The sequence below is a fragment of the Protomyctophum bolini genome (assembly GCF_963924005.1).
Source record: "Protomyctophum bolini genome assembly, chromosome: 5".
Lineage (NCBI taxonomy): Eukaryota > Metazoa > Chordata > Actinopteri > Myctophiformes > Myctophidae > Protomyctophum > Protomyctophum bolini.
The window spans coordinates 20,541,397-20,565,904 of record NC_137866.1 but is presented as its reverse complement, the minus strand read 5'-3'; the positions used below and the strand labels follow the sequence as shown (position 1 = coordinate 20,565,904).

The window sequence follows — 24,508 nt, the reverse complement described above, 5'->3', positions numbered from 1 at the left end:
GGGCCTAACCCCCGAATCAAGTGCTTCTTTAACCAGTGCAGATAAATATGTGAAATGGATGTGTTAGTTAGGCTGTGATGATGGGATAGTGTTCAAGGCATCCTACTCTCTACAGAGTCTGGATGTGTTAGTTAGGCTGTGATGATGGGATAGTGTTCAAGGCATCCTACTCTCTACAGAGTCAGTTAGGCTGTGATGATGGGATAGTGTTCAAGGCATCCTACTCTCTACAGAGTCAGTTAGGCTGTGATGATGGGATAGTGTTCAAGGCATCCTACTCTCTACAGAGTCAGTTAGGCTGTGATGATGGGATAGTGTTCAAGGCATCCTACTCTCTACAGAGTCAGTTAGGCTGTGATGATGGGATAGTGTTCAAGGCATCCTACTCTCTACAGAGTCAGTTAGGCTGTGATGATGGGATAGTGTTCAAGGCATCCTACTCTCTACAGAGTCAGTTAGGCTGTGATGATGGGATAGTGTTCAAGGCATCCTACTCTCTACAGAGTCAGTTAGGCTGTGATGATGGGATAGTGTTCAAGGCATCCTACTCTCTACAGAGTCAGTTAGGCTGTGATGATGGGATAGTGTTCAAGGCATCCTACTCTCTACAGAGTCAGAAGGACTTAACCCATTTAGGCCTGAAAAAGTCTTCTGAAAGAGTATATTATATTCAAAGATTTCAGTGAATTTTCGGAAAAAGGAGAACATTTTCATTTGTATATTCAGATTAAAAAATATACTCCAGATGTAAAGTATGCCGTGTTGTTTTTCTTATGATAATAAGAATCATGTGTACTGCCACCACCCATCCCATCCCTAATGTATATTTCCTGGTGGTATTTACTGTAGGTTGTCTATATGGAAAGCTTCTTTTTAGTATACTGTACCTATTTGTTTTCCATATGTGAACAGTTTCCGGGTCATCTATGCCGTGCTTTTCTGCCATGTCATCCAGAAAGTCAAAGAAGTACCGAACGGCAATCGGTGGAGGACGTTTGGTGTTGAGGATCGCCACGAAAACATCATCTACAAACTTCTGTAGAGTTCCCTGGAGAGAGAGAGACAAATAGACCCCGTTTAGACAAGCTATGGCGCACGTATAGGGTCTAAAGCGTAGGGCGCAGACATGTGGGGCATGTCTACGGTCTAAAGCGTAGGGCGCAGACATGTGGGGCACGTATACGGTCTAAAGCGTAGGGCGCAGACATGTGGGGCATGTCTACGGTCTAAAGCGTAGGGCGCAGACATGTGGGGCATGTCTACGGTCTAAAGCGTAGGGCGCAGACATGTGGGGCATGTCTACGGTCTAAAGCGTAGGGCGCAGACATGTGGGGCATGTCTACGGTCTAAAGCGTAGGGCGCAGACATGTGGGGCACGTATACGGTCTAAAGCGTAGGGCGCAGACATGTGGGGCATGTCTACGGTCTAAAGCGTAGGGCGCAGACATGTGGGGCATGTCTACGGTCTAAAGCGTAGGGCGCAGACATGTGGGGCACGTATACGGTCTAAAGCGTAGGGCGCAGACATGTGGGGCATGTCTACGGTCTAAAGCGTAGGGCGCAGACATGTGGGGCATGTCTACGGTCTAAAGCGTAGGGCGCAGACATGTGGGGCACGTATACGGTCTAAAGCGTAGGGCGCAGACATGTGGGGCATGTCTACGGTCTAAAGCGTAGGGCGCAGACATGTGGGGCATGTCTACGGTCTAAAGCGTAGGGCGCAGACATGTGGGGCACGTATACGGTCTAAAGCGTAGGGCGCAGACATGTGGGGCATGTCTACGGTCTAAAGCGTAGGGCGCAGACATGTGGGGCATGTCTACGGTCTAAAGCGTAGGGCGCAGACATGTGGGGCATGTCTACGGTCTAAAGCGTAGGGCGCAGACATGTGGGGCATGTCTACGGTCTAAAGCGTAGGGCGCAGACATGTGGGGCATGTCTACGGTCTAAAGCGTAGGGCGCAGACATGTGGGGCATGTCTACGGTCTAAAGCGTAGGGCGCAGACATGTGGGGCACGTCTACGGTCTAAAGCGTAGGGCGCAGACATGTGGGGCATGTCTACGGTCTAAAGCGTAGGGCGCAGACATGTGGGGCATGTCTACGGTCTAAAGCGTAGGGCGCAGACATGTGGGGCATGTCTATGGTCTAAAGCGTAGGGCGCAGACATGTGGGGCACGTCTACGGTCTAAAGCGTAGGGCGCAGACATGTGGGGCACGTATACGGTCTAAAGCGTAGGGCGCAGACATGTGGGGCATGTCCATAGCAGTCCAACTCCAATTGTGGTACTGCACGTGCACGTTACCTGGGCACAAAGTGGGACATAATATAATTTAGACAAGTCAGTGTCTTCTCCCATTCCCTTTACCCTTAAGAGCTAGGTGTGCTTGCACCTTAACACCTTGTATTAAAATTAGGGCTGCAAATCTTTGATTCGATTCCGATTCTTGGGGTTACGATTCGATTCAAAATCGATTCGATTCTACGCGATTATCAATCCAAAAAACGATTTATTAAAAATTATAAAGCATTTTCCAGATTCAAAACTATTCTCTATTCAAAATGATTCTCGATTCAATACTACAATACAATACAGCTGTGCTGAACTGAAGTGACTAGTACTGACTACAGTAACTTGAAAATGACTGAAGACATGATGGTTACTGTGATTAGGGTTACTGTAGCTTACATTTCATAAGACAAACGCCATGTAGTGAAAACTCCTGTAACTGTAAAAAAGAAAAAGAAAAAAATAATACTTTCTTTTTTTTTTTTAAGATGTCTTCATGGTTCCACTAACTGAAAATACCCGACAGTGTCATGTGTTGAATTACATTTATGCTATAAGCAGCAAGCTTGCTGCTTGATAGGATAGACTGCTAAGCAGCCTTTTAAAATGGTGTTAGCCAAGAGTCTTTATCAGGAAACTAAAATAAGAAGAAAAAGAACAAAAGGGGATCATAAAATATAGGGGCACCACAATATCAGTTCAATAGAACTGATATAAAATATAAAAAATAAAAGTAAAATCAGTGCACAATAGAAACATTTCAATTACAAACCGGGTAAACATTTCCTATCAGTCACAGAAACCATTGCTCTATATCGCAGTGAAGTCTGGGGTCCGCTGAGTAAACATCTACTTTCTTTTTTTTGGGTCAAACATTTTTGTATTTGGGTCAAACATACAATCGAGATGTAGTACAGTAGTACAGCACATAATGCCTGCCAAGCAGAAATAGGTCAACATCCCCTCCAAATAATAATTTAAATACAAGCAACCCCAAACTCTCCATCACGGTCCTAATGACAATAGATTCCATGGAAGGAATCCCCTAAGCCAATTGGTTCTGAGGCTTATGCCTGATTTACACTCACAATGAGCCTGTCGATTCATACAATATTTCCGTTGCGCAACACCTTAGCAAAACTAAGTATACTGTATATCTCAGGCTCCGGTTTGCCTCCGGTTAGCCCACAGCGTGTTCCCCATCAGCAGCACATCAGGAACACCTGTGTGTGTTGAAATTGACAGCGGCTGTCAGAAAAACCTGGTTTAAAAGGTTGTTTCACAGCCGCTTTATTTCATCTTACCACTCGGTCTTTACTAAATACATCTGTAGGAACATTTTCGATACAATGTTCAGAAAACGGTCAAAAATAGATGGTTTTGGCCTGGTCGCCCCTATATGGTATGCCGGATGGTAATGCTGTGTGACTGAGTCCCGGGGGTACTGTACAGCGTGGGAGGAGGTTACAAATTGGGCTAGACTGGCCCTGAAGACAGGCCTGTCTATGCACGGATGGAACTTACCACTGCAATTTCTGTGAAATACACAGAAATCGCCAAACATTTACCCCCAAATACACGTATTATCACTATTATGCAGAATTTGAGACGCACTTAAAAAAAAGGACAAACTCTAATATCTGTTGTTCCAACAAAGGAAGACAATGGCTTTGTTTTTCACTATTCTTTTGAGTTTCATTTTGGCTCTCGTTATATTCCATTTTTGTTCATGCGTCTATTTATCATCACCGATTCCATTAGGTGGCCCTATTGCATTTAGCTTTATTATATTTTTTACACAGTCATGTGACCAAGACCAAGTTAACAAGACCAAAACCGACCAGAGTCTCTGCAATCCAGAGCAAGACCGGTGAAAGCCTAACGGAAGAACAGAACATATTGGATAGGTGGACAGAATACTGCTCTGACCTCTACAACCACACGGCAAACGGAGATCCAACAGTCCTGACATGTCCTCAATCCACGGAGGAAGAAGACAAGCTTCACATCCTCCGTGAAGAAGTTGTGGCAGCAGTCCGAGCACTGAAAAAAGGAAAAACTGCTAGAGTAGATAACATCACAGCAGAGCTCGTCCAAGCAGGGGGAGATGCCATGATCGACACCCTCACCATCCTGTGCAATAAAATCTGGCAGAGTGGTGAATGGCCCACATCATGGACACAGTCACTCATCATCACACTTCCGAAAAAAGGCAATCTTCAACTGTGCCAAAACTACCGCACCATCAGTCTCATCAGCCATCCCAGCAAAGTCCTTCTGAAAATTATGCTGAATAGGTTAAAACCTCAAGCTGAACTAATCATAGCGGAAGAACAGGCTGGATTTAGGGCAGGAAGGAGCACCACAGAACAGATATTCAACCTGAGGATTATCTGCGAGAGATATCTGCAGCATCAACAACACCTTTACCACGTGTTCATTGACTTCAAGAAAGCCTTTGACCGGGTATGGCATGCTGCGCTGTGGGCGACCATGAGGAAATATAACATCAACCCTAACCTTGTCAATGTCATACAACAACTGTACAACAAAGCTACCAGCGCAGTTATCTACAACGGAGCTATCGGAGACTGGTTCAGGACAACAATTGGAGTGCGCCAAGGATGCCTTCTTGCCCATTCTCTTTAACATTTTTCTGGAGCGTATCATGACGGATGCCCTGACAGACCATGAAGGAACTGTCAGCATAGGAGGCAGACCAATCACCAACCTCCGCTTTGCGGATGACATTGATGGGCTAGCTGGAGAAGAAAAAGAACTTGCCAGCCTAGTGGAAAGGCTTGACAACACTTCCCGAGCCTATGGAATGGAAATCCATGCAGAGAAAACAAAAATGATGACCAACAACGTCAGCGGCATATGCTCAGACATCCAAGTCAACGGACAGTCACTGGACACGGTCTCCAGTTTCAAATATCTTGGAGCAATCGTGTCCGATGAAGGATCCAAACGGGAAGTCCTTGCCAGAATTGCGCAAACAACTGCTGCCCTGGCAAAACTCAAGCCCATATGGAAAGACAAACACATCAGTCTGTCATCAAAGGTGAGACTACTGCGATCACTTGTCATGTCAATCCTCTTATATGCTTGCGAAACTTGGACCCTTACAGCTGAGCTCCAGAGGAGAATACAGAGCATGGAGATGAGATGCTACAGAAGACTCATGGGTATCTCCTACACCCAACACGTCACCAACGAGGAAGTACGGCAAAAGGTCAGCCAAGCCATTGGCCCACATGATGACCTTCTTACTACGGTCATAAAACGGAAACTGAGGTGGTACGGACACATCACCAGATCCTCTGGCCTTGCAAAGACCATCCTGCAAGGTACCGTACGAGGTGGCAGGAGAAGAGGGAGACAAAAGAAAAGATGGGAAGATAACATCGGAGAATGGACACACTTGAAACTCAGTGAAGCAATGAGAGCTGCCGAGGACAGAGAGGGATGGAGAGAGCTGGTCAACAGATCGTCTGTGGTGCCCCAACGACCCTCCGGGGTTACGGGATAGGTGAAGGTGAAGACACAGTCATGTGACTAATAATTTAGGCTTACGGACGGACGGACGGACGGACGGACGGACGGACGGACGGACGGACGGACGGACGGACGGACGGACGGACGGACGGACGGACGGACGGACAGACAGACAGACAGACAGACAGACAGACAGACAGACAGACAGACAGACAGACAGACAGACAGACAGACAGACAGACAGACAGACAGACAGACAGACAGACAGACAGACAGACAGACAGACAGACAGACAGACAGACAGACAGACAGACAGACAGACAGACAGACAGACAGACAGACAGACAGACAGACAGACAGACTATGTACCTTCATAGACAGCAGTCTAGTCAGGTAGATTTCAGGGATGGCTTTAGCTCTCTCTCTCTCCCTCATGCTGCTCTTGCGATGTTTAGGGATGTCTGGCTCCTCGTTGCTCTTCACCAGGTGCCACAGACGAACACCCTCTTCCTCCTCACCTTCCAGCATGGGCGTCTCTACGGGAGCCAAGTAGGGACAAATCTCTGTATCACACACACTGTCATTTTTAGTCCACTTGTGCTCGTTCGGGAAGAGATTCTCATCGCTCTAACATCAAGGTTTAATGTCAATGTTATTTTATTCTCCTGGTAATCAAATTACACATAAAGTGTCACCAAACTGTGTTAAGTAAATTAATTACATATTATACTGTATACTGTTAATAAATCTTACTCTCTCCAGTCTGAAACACCTGGTTGATCCCAACAGAACTCTGAGATCGAGGAATCAAAGCCACAGTCGCGCCATCAGGAACCTGTTGAAGACAGGAGATGTATGTCTCAATGAAAGTAGGTTTCCTGAGAATATAGTACTTCCATCTCTAAATTAAAGTAGCTATAAGCAATATGTCAACATTTTTGTTGGTATTCAGACAGCCAGCAATGAGTAAAACGCTCCCAGATAAATGTACCGTAGTCTCTGTGACACATCTAGGGGCCACAATCTGCATTCAAAGATGTTCCTAGAAGATTTGTCATTGGTCGAAAAAAGCCCGGTCGAAATGACTAACCAATCAGGAAGTACACAGGCAAATCGACCAATGACAAAGTTTCTAGGAAAATGGGTCAATGTTAAGGGTCACGTTAGAGGTCGCACCTTATAATGCTGCAGAGTGTTGAGTCTCCTCCAGCGCCCCTGGACAATAGCTGTGACATCATCATCCGACAGGGTCAGGTGACCTGCCTGACCTGAGCGCCACTCTGCCAAAACAAACCAGAACATTATGGAATCTGACTAATTACTGTTAATATTATTTACTGATATGTCAGTGTAATGTTGATTACTGTATGTTAGTGTTGAGAAGAGAGAGAGAGAGAGAGAGAGGCTGTGCGTGCGTGCGTGCATGTTTTTACAGTACCTAGGTCCAGGGAGTCAGCTGATGGCCGCTGTGAGAATGGGGCTCCTCTGTAAACCTGGTCTAGAATCTTATCTTTAACCTGGCAGACAGACAGACAGACAGACATCATTAAAAATACTTTGACTTTCTCCCAACCGACTTGTAGGCTCATGACAGACAGACAGACAGACAGACAGACAGACAGACAGACAGACAGACAGACAGACAGACAGACAGACAGACAGACAGGTACCTGTGTGATGGTGTCCGTATCTAGAACTTTAACAGGACACGGTTGGACCTCCACTCCATTCTTAATCAACACTGTCAGAGTCTGTGTCACACACGCGCGCACACACACACACACACACACACACACAACCACACAGGTAGATAAATGGAGAGAGAAACAACGTTAAATGTTAGGATTGTCAAATGCACTTTAGCTGTCATGTGCATTTGTTTTGTTTGTATAGGTGTGTGCGTGCGTGCGTGCGTGCGTGCGTGCGTGCGTGCGCGTGTGTGTGTGTGTGTGTGTGTGTGTGTGTGTACCATAGCACAGTATTCTATGTCTTCTCTCAGAAGGTGACTGTCATTCAGAGTGCGTTTGGCTTTCCCAGTGACAGAGTCTACAGGTCCTTTATCCACCTGGTACTTTATGGCACGATACAGCATGTAGAGAGGCTCCCCCGCTACCTCCTACACAGACACACAGACACAGACACAGACACACAGGCACAGACACACACACACACACACACACACACACACACACACACACACACACACAAACACACGTACAGAGGTTATCCTGCTGCATCCTACAGACACGCACACCGTCAACACGTCTCTCTGAACATGAACTATCAACATATAAAGAAACATTATTAGTATTAGACAGTCACAATACCTTGAGGAAGGAGTAGAGGCATATGGACATCCAGTTGGTCAACATCTTCTCTACCACCGTCTCTGTCCTACGCACGCACACGCACACGCACACACACAGACACACACACGCACATGCACACACAATCAATAGGATGAGTGATTTATATTTTTATAAAATACTACTGATTTTATACTACTGAAAAAGTACTACTGATTTTACTACTACAACTACCACTATTAGTCATACAACTACTGCTACTACTGCCACTACGACGAACACCACTGCTACCATTTAGCTTACAACTAGCAATAATAATAATAATAATCATAATAATAGCCCTTACCTTCGTAACATGAGTTTTGGGTTCTTGTCTACATATTGCTGAACGAGATCCTGTAAAAGGCTCTTCATCACGTCAGTGAAATACTCCAGCTTGTCATGAAGAGCCATGGTCAGCAGACTGGCCACGTAGCCTCTGTCACGCTGGGAGAAGCCCTGCTGTCCCTCTAATGTATGGATAAACTGAGAGGGAGGGAGAGAGAGAGAGAGAGAGAGAGAGAGGGAGAGAGAGGGAGAGAGAGATGGAGAGAGGGGGAGACAGGACAGAAAAGTTACTTTTTAAAAACATTGAAAATGGCATTGGTTTTCTGTGCATATGCGCGTTAACTGAACTCTTGAAATAACATACAAATATAAAACCGGGAAATCACACATGGGTTACATTAACACACACACACACACACACGTGCACATGCACATGCGTACACACAGCCATCTCCTCCTCACCCTAATTAAAAACAGTCTGTTATTGAGCAGGTTGCTGAGTTGCGCCAGGCCTTGTTCCACTGTGTGTCTGCGGGACTCGGGCAGGTCCAGGTGCTGGCTGAATGGCGCCCCCTGTTGCCCCGGGAAGAACACGCGCTCTGCATATGTCTTGTAGTCCAACAGAGGAATGCCTGGACCGCCCACGTCACTGCTGAGATCCATCATCTCTGTCATCAGGTCTGATGGAGACATGCACGCACACACACACACACACACAAGCGCACGCACAAACAAGCGCACGCACGCACACACAAGCGCACGCACGTCATACTAATGTCACCGGAATCGTTTGGTGTAAGGTTTCGATCAAATCACACGTTTAATTAAAATAATTATTGCAAGTCTTTAGTTTTGGCGTGTGCTCATGCGTGCGGTGTGTTCCTGTGGGCATGCATGTGTGCTTGTGCGTGTGTGTGCACATGTGTGCACGTGTGCGTGTGCAGTGCAGGCATACCAGTGAATTCTTTGCGACACTGGTCTCCTACGTTGATCTCCAGAGTCTCCAGTTGCAACAAAACCTTTTTATAATCTCTGAGAGCCTGCTTACTCTTCTTCCTGTAACACACAAATTACACATGTTAAGTGTGTGTGCCTGTGTGTGTGCGTGCGTGCGTGCTTGCTTGCGTGCTGCGCTTACCTGTACATCAGGATGATAATGAGCACTGATAGGATGACCATCGCTGCTCCCGCCCCAAGACCCACCTGAGCAACGAATGGGACGGGAGGGAGGAGGGGGTCTGTGTCGTACTGGACCAATCCCAAATCAACCTGCAGATTGCCCATAGAAACCTGCAACCCATTGGTCACAACACACATCAATCAACTGGACATCAAGGTTTGAAGCCAATGAATGCGAGACAGACAAGAGGTTGTTTCTGTGTGAGGCACAAACAATCTAAATATACCTACATAAATAATAATATATTGACAGAAATATACAGGATAATCAATATTATATACATCCGATAGATCAGGAAGTTAACCACTTAAAGACAGTGGTAAATACTCGCTGTGCGACAAATAGCAAAAGTAGCTAGGTTGCTGCTTAGCATAAATGGAAATTAAAAACATATTATTGTAATTTAAAATATACTTTTGTGAGCGGAAATAACAAACGGTGATAATTCCGTTGCAGCACATTCAGGGGGCACAGTTACAGAGTCTATGTAGACTGTAGATTATGTGGCGTCTCGGTCCGGGACCGCGCGCCACGGCATAGCCACCTCGGGGAGAGTGGGAGAGAGACAGGCAGAGTGAAGCGTTGCCAACGGCAACGAGGGCGGGTCCTGGAAGGGAGGTACATCCCAGCCCGGCTCCTCGTCGGCCTTAATGGGACACCGGCTGCGCGACCACACCCAGGCAGCTTAAAAGTCTCTGTCCTCTCCGGCGCACACTCTCAGAGACTCTCCCGAGAGACAGGCTGGCGTGCGGCAATCCGGTAAGACTGAACCATGCAGATTCCCCCTCCTATTTAATATACCAGTTATGAGCCCGACGTTAACTTGATTGATGTCAATACTAACTCTGTGCATCTCATCTCTCAGGCTCACCTACCCCATACCTGAAAGTGACCGCTGGGCTCTGGAAACTAGAGGCATACTGGCTGGGACACCGGAGTGTCCCTAGCCCCCCCCCCCCGATGAATGCTGTGGGACAAGGTCCCCAGCCTTAATAAACAGAAGGAACTTTATTTGATGACCATGCTCTGACAAAGCAAGAGCCACTGAGTCAAAGCCCCTTTCCCTAGAGTGGGCGAGCCTATGAGTTAACCTTTTTTTGATGCGAAAACAAATAAAAGTGCCCTTGCTTTAGCACTCTGAACTTGAACTCTGTGTGTTTTTTGGTCCGGTGAAACAGCTACCCCACATATGGTGGAGAATGTGGGTACTGTAGATCCTCACCAAAAGCGCACCTAAACTCCCAACCCTATATGGAACACGCAGCAGCCCTCACTGCCCTCCTGGCCAGCCAGGCGGACCTACAACGGAGCCAGACGGACCTGCAGGACGCTATGCAGGGACTGCTTAGGAGGATGAATCAAGAGGCCAACCACACCAGGGCCCCGGGCGATGTGCTGACAAAACTGGCCACCGACGATGACATCGAGGCTTTCCTGGAGCTATTTGAGCGCACCGCCACCAGGGAGAGGTGGCCACTCGCCGAATGGGGGTCCATATTGGCCCCGTTCCTCTCAGGCGAGGCTCAGAGAGCCTGCCGGGACCTGCCCGCTGTTGAGGCCCGGGAATACGAGATGTTGAAGGCCGCCATCCTCGCCCGCCAGGGCCAAAGCCTACCAGCCAGAGCCCAGCGTTTTCACAATTGGACATACCAGCCGAACCTGCCGCCGCGATCACAAGTGGCCGCGCTCCGCCGGTTGGCACACAGTTGGCTGCTGAGCCCGGGAGAGCCAGCCTGTGTCGACCGGCTGATCATAGATAAGTGTATCCGAGCCGTACCGCCAGACGCCAGAAAGTACTCGGCCCAGGTGAGCCCCGCCTCCATTGACGAGCTGGTAGCGCTCCTGGAGAATCACCAAGCATACACCGAAATGCTGAGAAGTCTTAACAAGGCAGACCCGCCGAAGCAGACCGGAGAAGAGCGCTCCGGTGGACGGGACAGACGACGACAGAACACGGGACCCCCGGCGCAGGCCCCCCGACAAGAGGCCGGACCAGAGCGATCGGGTCGAGCGCCTCCCCGACACTGCTATGTGTGTGGGAAGCTGGACCACCTGTCTTGGACGTGCCCAGCCCGAGCGGACGTCAGTATGGCCACCGCCGCATCGGACTCGACACGACCCTGCCTATATGGCACAGGAAAGAAAAAAAAGAAGCAGACTTCCCTGCCGGTAAAGGTGGACGGGAAAGACACGCACGCGCTGCTGGATTCGGGCAGTGTGGTCACTCTGGTGCGTCCCGCTTTCGCGGGCCCCCTGGGGGAAGAGACCGTACCCGTGACGTGCGTGCACGGAGATGTGAAGCGCTACCCCACCTCCAGCATCCGAATCCAGACCCCGCGAGGAAGCGCCACTGTGGTGGCGGGCGTCGTCCCCGGACTGCCCGTGCCCCTCCTCCTCGGCGCCGACTGGCCTCTCTTTGAGCGGTACTGGAATCCCACCGTTCCCCCCCCGTCCAGCGCTCGGACGAAACGACGTAGACGCCGGCCCGCCGGGCAGACCCAAGATCCACGCCCAGCGTGCCCCGCGTTCCGTGACAGCTCGAGCGCCGGCCCGAGTGACAGCTCGCCTTCAGACGAGCAGGGGAATGGGATGAGCGCCGAACCGCGCAGCGAGGAGGACACCGCGAGAGAGAGAGAGAGAGAGGACGCCGGAGAGGAGGAGAGTGATCCGTTTGCCGAGTTTCCCCCCCCTGACGCAGATCCCCCAGTGCACTACGGCGAGTTTGCCACCCAACAGTGGGCAGATCCGAACCTGGAGGCGGCGCGACAACGGGTGGCGGAGATAGATGGCCCAGACGACAGAACGGTGAGTGCCAACACCTCCCCTTATTTCATCGTGAGAAATGGGTGGTTGTATCGAGTGGTTACAAAACAAGGGGGGGAAAGAATTGAACAGTTGTTGGTGCCAAAAAGTTATGTGACTCGCGTGCTGTACCTGGCGCACACGCACCAACTGGGGGCTCACCTGGGTATAGAGAAAACATACGAACGAATCCTCGCTCGGTTTTACTGGCCTGGAGTAAAAAGAGCAGTGGAGGATTTCTGCCGGGAATGCCACGAATGCCAGCTCGTGGCTCCCAAACCCCATTACCGTAACCCACTCGTCCCTATGCCCATAATAGAAACACCTTTTGATCGGTTGGCCATGGATATAGTGGGCCCACTGCCGAAGTCGGCCCGTGGCCACCGCTATATTCTAGTCATTATGGATTATGCCACCCGCTATCCAGAAGCAATACCGTTACGCGCCGCCACTTCCAAAGTCATTGCACACGAGTTAATGATGCTGTTTAGTCGTGTCGGCATCGCCTCGGAAATCCTAAGCGACCAAGGGACCTGTTTCATGGCCACTGTATTGAAACACTTGTATAAATGGCTAAAAGTCCGCAGCATCCGAACCTCAGTCTATCACCCCCAGACAGACGGGCTGGTGGAACGGTTTAATAAAACGCTGAAAGGGATGTTGAAAAAGGTGGTGGAAAGGGACGGAAAGGATTGGGACCGTTTAATTCCATATGTATTGTTCGCTATTAGAGAGGTCCCCCAGGCCTCCACTGGCTTTTCCCCTTTTGAGCTAGTATACGGGAGGAGACCCCGGGGCCTGCTGGACCTGGCCAAGGAAGCTTGGGAGAGCCAACCCTCCCCACACCGCAGTGTCGTGGATCATATCCAGCAACTCCAAGCCCGGGCCAAAGCGATATGGCCCCTAGTGAACGAGCATATGGAGAAGGCGCAGAGGGACCAGGCCAGGATATATAACCGACAGGCGGCTGTACGAGAATTCAACGTGGGCGAGAAGGTGCTTGTCCTGGTACCTACGAGTGAATGTAAGTTCCTAGCGAAATGGCAGGGGCCGTACGAAATAATGGAGAAGATGGGACCCGTCACGTACAGAGTGAGCCAGCCGGGGAGACGGAAAACCCACCAGATTTACCATGTCAATATTTTGAAAAAGTGGCACCCGCCTAGCGCGCTACCGGTGAATGCATTACTGACTGTTGTCTCCCCGCAGGCGGCCCCTCCTGTCCCCGTCGGGGAAGAGCTCTCCCCCCGGCAGGTCCAGGAGGTGAATGAGCTGCTGAGCCGCTGTAGCGACCGGTTCTCCGAGCTTCCAGGCCGAACCCACCTAGCCAAACATGACATAGACACGAAACCGGGCGTGGTGATCAGACAGCGCCCATACAGAATCCCCGAAGCCGCCGGATATCAATACGAGAGGAAGTAAAAAAAATGTTGGAATTAGATGTAATCGAGGAGTCATACAGCCCGTGGAGCAGCCCAATCGTAATTGTGCCGAAGCCTGACGGCACATTACGGTTCTGTAATGACTTCCGAAAACTGAATGAGGTATCGAACTTTGATTGTTATCCGATGGCCCGGATTGATGAACTGATTGAGCGGCTCGGACCCGCTCGGTTCATCAGCACACTCGACTTGACCAAAGGGTATTGGCAAATCCCATTAACCGAGCGAGCCAAGCCAAAGACAGCCTTTTCTACACCAGATGGGCTATTCCAGTATAAGGTCCTGCCGTTTGGAGTGCACGGAGCCCCCGCTACCTTCCAGCGCCTGATGGACAGAGTGTTACGCCCCCACCAGGACTACGCGGCCGCGTACATCGATGACGTCATCATCCATAGCAAGAGTTGGCAGGAGCATCTGAGACATCTGGAGGCGGTCCTAGATGAACTGCGCTCCGCCAATCTCACGGCCAACGCGAAGAAGTGCAGAATAGGTATGACGGAGACTGACTACCTAGGATTCACCGTTGGACGAGGATGCGTAAAACCCCAGGAAAAGAAGGTACAGCGCATCAAGGAGTGGCCCCGTCCCGTCACCAAGCGACAGGTAAAATCCTTCCTGGGACTGCTAGCCTACTATCAGAAATTCATTGAGAATTATTCCACGGTGGCAGCTCCACTATACGAGCTGACCCGCCAGAGGGAGCCACACCACATAAAGTGGAACTCTGAGGCAGAAACGGCTTTTACAAAGCTGAAAGAGGCACTGTGCCAGAAACCTGTGTTAATATCGCCAAATTTTAACCTGCCGTTTCTTCTCCACACAGACGCCTCGGGGACAGGCATCGGCGCGGTGCTATCCCAGGTGATAAACGGCGAGGAGCACCCTGTCTCCTTCATTAGCAGGAAGCTGCTCAAACATGAAAGAAATTACTCAACAGTAGAAAAAGAGTGCCTCGCCATTAAGTGGGCGATACACTACCTGAGATACTATCTCTGGGGCCGGCCGTTCACGCTGATAACGGATCATGCGCCGCTAAAATGGATGGCCACGAACAAAGACAGAAACAGTCGGGTGACGAGGTGGTTTATTGAACTGCAAAATTACAAGTTTGTGGTGGAACATCGACCCGGGAAGTCAATTCCCCACGCAGACGCACTGTCCAGACTGCATGAGGAGGAAGAGGAAGGCGATCATGATGTCTCCCGCCTCGGCGTGAAACATAGGGGGGGAATGTGTGGCGTCTCGGTCCGGGACCGCGCGCCACGGCATAGCCACCTCGGGGAGAGTGGGAGAGAGACAGGCAGAGTGAAGCGTTGCCAACGGCAACGAGGGCGGGTCCTGGAAGGGAGGTACATCCCAGCCCGGCTCCTCGTCGGCCTTAATGGGACACCGGCTGCGCGACCACACCCAGGCAGCTTAAAAGTCTCTGTCCTCTCCGGCGCACACTCTCAGAGACTCTCCCGAGAGACAGGCTGGCGTGCGGCAATCCGGTAAGACTGAACCATGCAGATTCCCCCTCCTATTTAATATACCAGTTATGAGCCCGACGTTAACTTGATTGATGTCAATACTAACTCTGTGCATCTCATCTCTCAGGCTCACCTACCCCATACCTGAAAGTGACCGCTGGGCTCTGGAAACTAGAGGCATACTGGCTGGGACACCGGAGTGTCCCTAGCCCCCCCCCCCGATGAATGCTGTGGGACAAGGTCCCCAGCCTTAATAAACAGAAGGAACTTTATTTGATGACCATGCTCTGACAAAGCAAGAGCCACTGAGTCAAAGCCCCTTTCCCTAGAGTGGGCGAGCCTATGAGTTAACCTTTTTTTGATGCGAAAACAAATAAAAGTGCCCTTGCTTTAGCACTCTGAACTTGAACTCTGTGTGTTTTTTGGTCCGGTGAAACAGCTACCCCACAATTAGCTGTCAGGTTTGAGAGACTACACAAGCCAATTGCTTTATATTTTTTCGACAAAATGTTAACAATTTACAAATAAAAAAATATTACAATTAAAAGCATCACACATCTAAGTAATCCCCGTAGGTTGAATTGTTTACTTTGTGGTTTCCTTTAAAGCAATGGAATGTGTACTGACTCTAAGGCTGGGTAGTTCCTGGTGTTCTTGCAGACTGCTGGGCTGAGAGTCTGGAGGCTCACAGTACAGGTGTGTGCTGTCCAGGGTCTTGACCTCACACGCCTGATCTCCTAGACGGGCCACCACCTCTTCTCTACGGATGGCTCTGGTCAGCTCCGCACCCTGAGGATGTGACGCACGCACACACACACAGACACACAGACACACACACAGACACACACAGACACACACACACAGACGTTTGTGTATATTTTAAGGTAAGTGTTGTTTGTGTGGGGTCCGCGTCAATATGCCGACGGTCCATTGGTCCGATCGACAACCTACCTCAAACCCTCACCCTAACCCTAACCTCCCCCGGGGGCAGACACCTAAACCTAACCACCCACCCTCTCCCGACCCCCAGCGCACCTCGTCGGATCATAGGGTGCTTCCCGTTTGTGTGTACAGTATGTACGCAAACAGTGGTTGCCGCAAACAGATTGTTATTGGCCTTTTTTTTCTCTCCTCTGATTGGATAACGATTACATGCCCTCATATAATTGGACAACAAACGGTTATACCGCTTGGGTATATTTTGTATTTGTCCCGTCACAACTACTTAGGAGTGAGCAGCCACAGTGAAACGCCCGGGGACTGACTGACAGGAGTATGTGCCTAGCATGCATGTCTTATGTGGGAGGGAAACAGGAGAACCCACGGAACTCAGATAGAACATGCAAACCCCTGGCAACGGTTGAACCCAGGACCTCCTTGCTGTGAGGCAACATTGCTAACCACTGCACCCCTGTGCGTACGTGATGCACGTGTCAGTCAGTCAGTGTGTGTGTGTGTGTGTGTGTGTGTGTGTGTGTGTGTGTGTGTGTGTGTGTGTGTGTGTGTGTGTGTGTGTGTGTGTGTGTGTGTGTGTGTGTGTGTGCGCGCGCGCGCGTGCGTGCATTTACCTCAACAGCAATCACTCCTCCTGGTTTGAACCGATAGGGAGAATCTGGAGTGTCTCTATTCAGAGAGAACAGCTCTGGATTTGGATAATAATTAAACCTCTTGCCCTGGAGAGACAGACAGGCAGAGAGACAGGTAGTCAGACAGGCAGGCAGAGAGACAGAGGCATGCAGAGAGACGGACAGACAAAAAGAGAGAGACAGGTAGAGAAGAGAGAGACGGGTACCTTGATGCGCTCAAAGTGAACCCTGACGTTGTCGAGCTGAAACCACAACCCCTTGACCTTTACAGCAGGTGTCACTCTAGGGGTCAAACAGGTCATCTCCAACGGTGATGAGACATTACAACGATCTGACACCTGTCAACCAACAGACGATAATATTCAACAACATTCCACTGTCTGAATGGATGCTGTGCCATTATATATAGTATAGCAATCCGTACGCAATCAATTCTGATTGGTTGTTTTACCGTTTCCATGGTGCTGTTGAACACAAGTTGTTTGGCGTTCAGGAGAGCCAATCGTTTTCCCCGTTTCACTCTCTGGACTCCGATAGGCTCCACCCACACCATGATGAAAGGCTGCAGCACAACGTCCAGGTTCCTGCCACTCACCCTGATGATCCGCCCACCTCTGAAACAGGACATGTGATACGTCAACGTGGTTGGTCCAGACTGCTGCCACTCACCCTGATGACCCGCCCACCTCTGAAACAGGACATGTGTTATGTTCTACTGATACGTCAACGTGGTTGGTCCAGACTGCTGCCACTCACCCTGATGACCCGCCCACCTCTGAAACAGGACATGTGTTAAGTTCTACTGATACGTCAACGTGGTTGGTCCAGACTGCTGCCACTCACCCTGATGACCCGCCCACCTCTGAAACAGGACATGTGTTAAGTTCTACTGATACGTCAACGTGGTTGGTCCAGACAGACTGCTGCCACTCACCTTAACCCATTCTGGACGCGAACCCCGTTTGGTGTTTTAAACATTATGTTTTACTCTAGCTGTTGAAAAATAGCAGATCTACAAGCTCGAGTGCCGCGCTACGAGCTTTTAGATCTGCTATTTTTCAAAAATCATGAAAATGTGGCACAAATCTTTGAATATATATAGTCTTTCACAGCAAACATTTTAACTCAAATCTTCAGGGGGGTTCCTGGAACAACATATTTTCAGATGGGGGTCCGCCGGGGCAAATACAGATAATTCCGGGGGGTCCTTGACACGGAAAGGTTGAGAACCACTGATATAGAAGCACAGGTTTATCAGAAAACTGTTGGAAGTATATATTTTTATAATCGGCCTCAGGAGAAGAAAGCATGTTTCAACAGTGCTCCCTTCGACCAGATTGGTCTATACAAGAACATGAATGTATAGGTATAGTGTAGAAGCAAAAAGGTATCTTACTCATAGAAGCTCTCAGAGGGTGCGGCCTCAGTGATGACGGGGTCTTCAAAGTAGCGGTAAAGGGCACTGGGCACGCTCCGTGTGGCCTTCCCAAACTGGACTCTGACACGCAGCTGGACGGTGTGATTACTGGGACCAGTACAACACACTAGCTGGCTGTCGGTGACCTCCTCTACACTAGCGGAGAGAAAGCACAGGGTGGTTACAACATATCTCTTAGCAAAGTGGAAGCACGCGATTCCCGAGTCGTTGGGGTGTTACTTAAGATAGAATATTAAAGTTGCACAAGCAAAGCACTACGGTGTGGTTGCCCTTTCGGGCAACCGCACCGTAATAACATAATCCAAGTCTGAGATCCAAATAAGCAATCAACCAACGTTAGGGAATACAAGGTTCAGATTGTAGATCAGCGACATTACAATGAACCAACGTTAGGCACAGGCAGACAGAGATATGAGGGAAGAAAATGAGTAGAAGGATAAGAGGAGTAAAATGAAGGTATCCTCGGTATCCTATCCCTCACCACTGGAGGGAGACAGAGTAGTATTTATAAATACAGTAGAAGCCATTCCATTGAACAAGAAACATGAATGTTGATAAAACAAGCACGCAATTTGTGGCCCGGGGCACTTACAGTAGGCTGGTAATCCAGCCTGACAGCGTGTCGAGTCCCGATCCCGACAACCTTTGCTGCGTGTCCCCCCCCCCCCCCCCCCCCCCCCATCTCTCTTCCCCTTTCCATTCAATCTACTGTATGTGTCAGTAAAGGCAAAAAGCCCAAAAAATATTTAAAAAAAAACAAGCATGTAATTTGTGCTTTATGACCGTGGTTGCATGGTTTCCACTAAAACAAGAAAAGCTCACAACGCATCACACCCCAGATCCCGCCTTGAAAACTGCTGCTACAGCACTATAGTCACACACAGATAACAGCATCATATCCCTCTGGCATAAATATGTCTGACCATGTCAAATGTGTATGTACAGTATGTTGTTGCCTAATGCATTATCAAATGTTTTTGAGAAAACAGATTTTTAGATCGACCTCATGTCTTAAAGGGACAGTTCACCTTGAATTCATGGAGATCTTTTAGTTTTTTATCGCATTCCTAAGCCACTAAATTGATAACCAGTCTCTGGCAGGACTTTGAGTCTCCTCCAGAAGACTTTGCCGGACATCAAATTATTGGCTTAGGAATGTGATAAAAAAAACTCCATCTCCATGAATTCAAGGCTCCATGGGGTGTGTAATCCATAGAAAATAAGTCCTTCAGTGAACTATCCCAACATTGGCCATCATCTTCAGTTTAAAAGCACTTTATTTATGAATCACATAAATATAAAGCGTTTCATAACTTAGTTATATTGAGCCAGGTGTAGGCCAATTTGACAGTACAGTGCAGAAACATAATTGCCTTGATGCATAACGAGCATCAACGAGCATCACAGCTGAATACAGACACACACTCGCACACCTGCCCTCTGAGAGTAATTTCTCTCCAAAAGCCCTCGAATATGATGGAATACGATTATAAAGATTATTGTGATTATGGTTATCACATGCTCAATTCTTTTCCCATATCTTTGATTCGCGGGTGTGCAATTTTGGGACTGTCCCGCGAGATGCGGGACGCATGGTCAGCCCACCCAACACAATAGAGGTGGTCCCCGGGTTGCTGCCTCTTAGTCAAAATGGTGGTCCCTGGGTCAAAATCTGTTGGAAACCCCTGGGTTATTGGGTCAAAAAGGTGTAGAATCGCTTTGTTAAGACAAGGTATAGGATAGGTCAGAGGTCATGGTACTCACATTAAACAAGGCAGTGTTCCTACATAAGCTGTAAGGTCACTGGTCTGCCCAGTAAGCAGCTGGCGACCATATATGGTCATCCTGGTTCCGCCTGAGACCGGACCTTTGTCGGGAAGCATGGACGACAGCTGGGGATTCTACACACGCACGCACGCACGCACGCACGCACGCACACACACACACACACACACACACACACACACACACACACACACACACACACACACACACACACACACACACACACACACACACACACACACACACACACACACACACACACACACACACACACACACACACACACACACACACACACACACACACACAGATAAATTAGTGAATGAGTCAGATTACAATGTGTGTGTGTGTGTGTGTGTGTGTGTGTGTGTGTGTGTGTGTGTGTGTGTGTGTGTGCGTGCGTGCGTGCATGCTAACCTGATAGGTGAATATCTGGGAGGACTGCCCAGGTAAGGACGTTCCCACGGTAACCAGCACCGGCCCCTCCCTGGGCTCATCAGTGGGCTGCAGCTCACACACGACCCTGCAGGTATACATTAGAACAAGTCATGACATTAAAAGAACCTCTAGTGATACTCTGTCTGCCACGAAGCCCGTGGAAAGATACACAACGCGCTCTGCTGAAATACGCTAGTGTTTCTGAGCCCCCAAGAGCTTTCTGAGCCCCCAAGAGCATGTTAGAAATTCTCCTCTGTCAGACAGAGCACATAACTCCACATCTGAATGAGCTCAGTAGAGGAGTACATTTTATTTTAAAGGGCAATCTTGTCGCTGTCTCAATGTAACTAGTTGCATCATATGCATAGGGTGTGTGTGTTTGTGCGTGTGTGTGTGTGTGTGTGTGTGTGTGTGTGTGTGTGTGTGTGTGTGTGTGTGTGCTTGTGTGCGTGCGCGTGTGTGCGTACCTGGTAGAGATCCTGTAATGTTCCGCTAGAGGCCGACAGGTGACCCCCGCTACTGAAACGCCGTTCATTACATCCTGGTGTGTCATTCCCAGATTAGAACCCTGGATGGTCACTAATATACCACCTTCTAACGGACCGGACACAGGAAGGACCTAAACAGAGAGGCAGGCACACACACACACACACACACACACACACACACACACACACACACAGCATTTATGTCTTCAAGCCTTATCTATTGCAATGGTGTTTTAAGATGTCTTTAGCACAGAGGTACAGTAGACAAGCAGAAAGACAGGTAAACGCATGCACACACATTAAAATTACAGATGGATTTGGTCCGTCTCTGAACACTCTTTCCCTTCTCACGATCTAAAACTCAACAGGATCTTTTTTCATTATGAACGGCGATACCATGATTCCAAGACAATACGGATTGTTTTTTTTAAATATGCAATGATCCGTTATCTCGAATATAACCTGCTTCGAATCAGGTGTGCTGTGTATTAAGTCATCACAGCCATGATGTACCCCAATAAGAAGTAAACCAATGTAGATGTCAGATATACCTCACTCACTACCCCCATATCCTGCTTTCTAGTACGGGCCAGGTTTTGATTGGTTTCCTCAGTGCTTCCAGGTGGTTTACCTGAGTGATGTGTCGTGTTTTGATTGGTTTACCTGAGTGATGTGTCGTGTTTTCATTGGTTTACCTGAGTGATGTGTCGTGTTTTCATTGGTTTACCTGAGTGATGTGTCGTGTTTTCATTGGTTTACTTGAGTGATGTGTCGTGTTTTCATTGGTTTACCTGAGTGATGTGTCGTGTTTTCATTGGTTTACTTGAGTGATGTGTCGTGTTTTCATTGGTTTACCTGAGTGATGTGTCGTGTTTTCATTGGTTTACCTGAGTGATGTGTCGTGTTTTCATTGGTTTACCTGAGTGATGTGTGGGGGTGGGCATGTGTCCGCCACGGCACTGGAACATGATTGGTTGTAAACACAGCCGAGGGCGGGGCTTCCTGAACACCAGACACAGCCGTATTCCTCGGGCACCGCCCTGCACTGCGAGCAATCCGATTGGCCGGCTGAGCAGTCATACAGATGGACTGGAAAATGATAATTATGGCTGTGTTATTACCATTATTCTCAGTAGCTGTATTATTATTATTATTATTGAGAAAGTATTGTGTGAGATTATAATATTCAGCATGAGGCGGTTCTTACGTCTCAGACTGGGTGATGTGTCGATGCGCAGAGCTCCCCTCCTCACAAACACAGCAGCAGAATACTGAAGCTGTGTGACTGGAAACACAAACTACACGTACACGTGCACACACACAGAGAGACAGAGAGACAGACAGACATGTTTTAACATCATTTAGTCCTGACGTCGAAATTTAAAAAATGTCTTCTAAATTCTGACAGCTTTCTGAAATACTGTTTCTGTTATCAGTGGTGCTCAATATTTCATGTCAAGGACCCCAAAAACGAATTGGCCACTGATCCCCATCTGAAAATATGTTGTTCCGGTGACCCCCGCAGATGCAAAGATTTGAGTTAAAAACGCTCACTCTGAAAGAATATATATTTGCTAGGGCCGGGACTAATTGCGATTAATTAACTACAGAAAAATTAATGCATTAAAAAAAATTAACGCATTTTAATCGCACTATTTTTTTCACAGCGGAACGTTGTCACTGGACAGTTTTCAGACGGACCTGCGCACCAAGTGTCCGTGTCCTCTTCAGACAATAACACCACCAGAAACCGCAGACAGTTCACCAGACTGGGGGAAGCCGCTGGGATCACTTTGCTTGTCCCCGTGGATTGGAAATAGGATTTAAAAGGCTATCCGATGGTAGCGTGGATTACAGCACGTGTGCAGCACGTGTGTACAGTGTGCAATTATTCAATAAATTATTACCCCCATTACTACAAAAACAATGTTTTATTGCTTAAACTTATGTATTCACTATTCATTGATTCACTAGTATACCAAAATCCATTTGAAAAAATGGCTCTCACTGTTCTCGGGTCAAATAATGATATGCGATTAATCTAGATTAATTAATCGCAAAGCCTCTGATTAATTAGAATTTATTTTTAATCGAGTCCCAGCTCTAATATTTGCACTACATTTTCACAATTTTTCAAAAATAGCAGACCTACAAGCTTGTAGATCTGCTATTTTTCAACAGCTAAAGTATAACATAATGCTTAAAAAACCAAAAGGGGTTCCCGCCCAAAATGGGTTAAAGAGTCAGATTACCCTGTCTGATCTCAAGTTATATCTTAGATTGTGTGTGTGTGTGTGTGTGTGTGTGTGTGTGTGTGTGTGTGTGTTACCTGATGAGGAGAGCAGGTGAAGGTGTGTGTGTCATGTGTTTGTCTAACGCCAGCTGTCAGGTTGAACTGAGTTCCCTCCACTTCAACGACGCACACATAGTCTGCTGGATCCTACACACGCGCACACATGCACACACACACACACACACACACACACACACACACACACACACACACACACACACACACCCATACGGTTCCAGTGAAAAGAGCTGAGGTTTGGAAAAAAAACTTGCCTAAAGGCTAAAAAGTTAATGAGAGAGTTAAGATTGTTAACTTACTATACCGGTATAATAATATAATATATTTTATCATTCATTCTACACAGTTTGTATGTTATATCGCTCCATTCATGGTTTTGTGTAGAATGACTATGATCCATTATTATTGTATTCATTAAAGGACCACTTCACCACTTTTCAACCTATCTTCATAGTCCTCACTAACAATCATGATAAAATGGCACGATTTGTTTCTACTCAGTCTGTTACTAAGTCTCTTAGGCAGATTTTTTTTAAACAAGATTGTTTTTTACAAAAAGCAACCTTTCAGGACTAGAAAGCCTGCAGTTTCTATAAGCTTGTATCCCCACGGTTTCTGAACTGCCCACAGCCCTCCTATGAGACACAGACAGAGTAGAAAATAATTGCGCCATTTTTTTATGATTATTAGTGAGGACCTAGTATACGAAGATAGGTTGAAAAGTGGTGAAGTGGTCCTTTAATACAGTGTCACTTGAATCCTAACGTGCTCACAGTGAAAATGTCCAGATTTCTGCCTAGCAACACCAGGGAGGAGGAGACGCCTATGGGAACCAACGAGGAGCCTCCCAGGGAATAAATGACAGGACAGGATGCAGGTCCAAGAGACTGAGGAGCCTATGGGTAGAGACAGACAGACAGACAGACAGGTCAGAAAGCTCAATATATTTTCAACAAATATTCCCCCAAAAAGCAAAAAATTTCATGAATGCCCTTGCCGTAATTTCCGTAATAAATCACAATGTCGATTCGAGTTTTTGAGGGGTGCTAGCCCCATCCTATGCACAGCTTTGTGTGTCTGTGTACGTATGAGCACGGAATGTGCTCAACCGATTGGCCGAACACAGAATGTGATGTATGAAGATGTATG

At 48.1% G+C, this 24,508-nt stretch overlaps 1 protein-coding gene across 2 annotated transcripts in view; it reads right to left on the bottom strand.

Moving 5' to 3' along the window:
- plxnb3 (plexin B3) overlaps window positions 1–24,508 on the bottom strand; it is a 111,460-nt gene that overhangs the window by 5,032 nt on the left and 81,920 nt on the right. For both annotated transcript variants that reach the window (XM_080763958.1, XM_080763959.1), the window contains exons 11-34: window positions 24,133–24,255; window positions 23,378–23,488; window positions 22,256–22,346; window positions 21,968–22,137; window positions 21,028–21,179; window positions 20,540–20,645; window positions 20,102–20,238; window positions 18,296–18,472; window positions 17,351–17,513; window positions 17,106–17,237; window positions 16,882–16,986; window positions 15,941–16,102; window positions 9,559–9,710; window positions 9,376–9,476; window positions 8,883–9,100; window positions 8,440–8,618; window positions 8,115–8,181; window positions 7,757–7,903; window positions 7,458–7,538; window positions 7,226–7,304; window positions 6,964–7,067; window positions 6,541–6,622; window positions 6,157–6,323; window positions 888–1,048 (exon numbers count right to left, since the gene is read on the bottom strand). In XM_080763958.1, coding sequence (XP_080620084.1) covers window positions 888–1,048; window positions 6,157–6,323; window positions 6,541–6,622; window positions 6,964–7,067; window positions 7,226–7,304; window positions 7,458–7,538; window positions 7,757–7,903; window positions 8,115–8,181; window positions 8,440–8,618; window positions 8,883–9,100; window positions 9,376–9,476; window positions 9,559–9,710; window positions 15,941–16,102; window positions 16,882–16,986; window positions 17,106–17,237; window positions 17,351–17,513; window positions 18,296–18,472; window positions 20,102–20,238; window positions 20,540–20,645; window positions 21,028–21,179; window positions 21,968–22,137; window positions 22,256–22,346; window positions 23,378–23,488; window positions 24,133–24,255 — 3,167 coding nt within the window. The remainder of the gene's footprint in view (window positions 1–887; window positions 1,049–6,156; window positions 6,324–6,540; window positions 6,623–6,963; window positions 7,068–7,225; window positions 7,305–7,457; window positions 7,539–7,756; window positions 7,904–8,114; window positions 8,182–8,439; window positions 8,619–8,882; window positions 9,101–9,375; window positions 9,477–9,558; window positions 9,711–15,940; window positions 16,103–16,881; window positions 16,987–17,105; window positions 17,238–17,350; window positions 17,514–18,295; window positions 18,473–20,101; window positions 20,239–20,539; window positions 20,646–21,027; window positions 21,180–21,967; window positions 22,138–22,255; window positions 22,347–23,377; window positions 23,489–24,132; window positions 24,256–24,508) is intronic.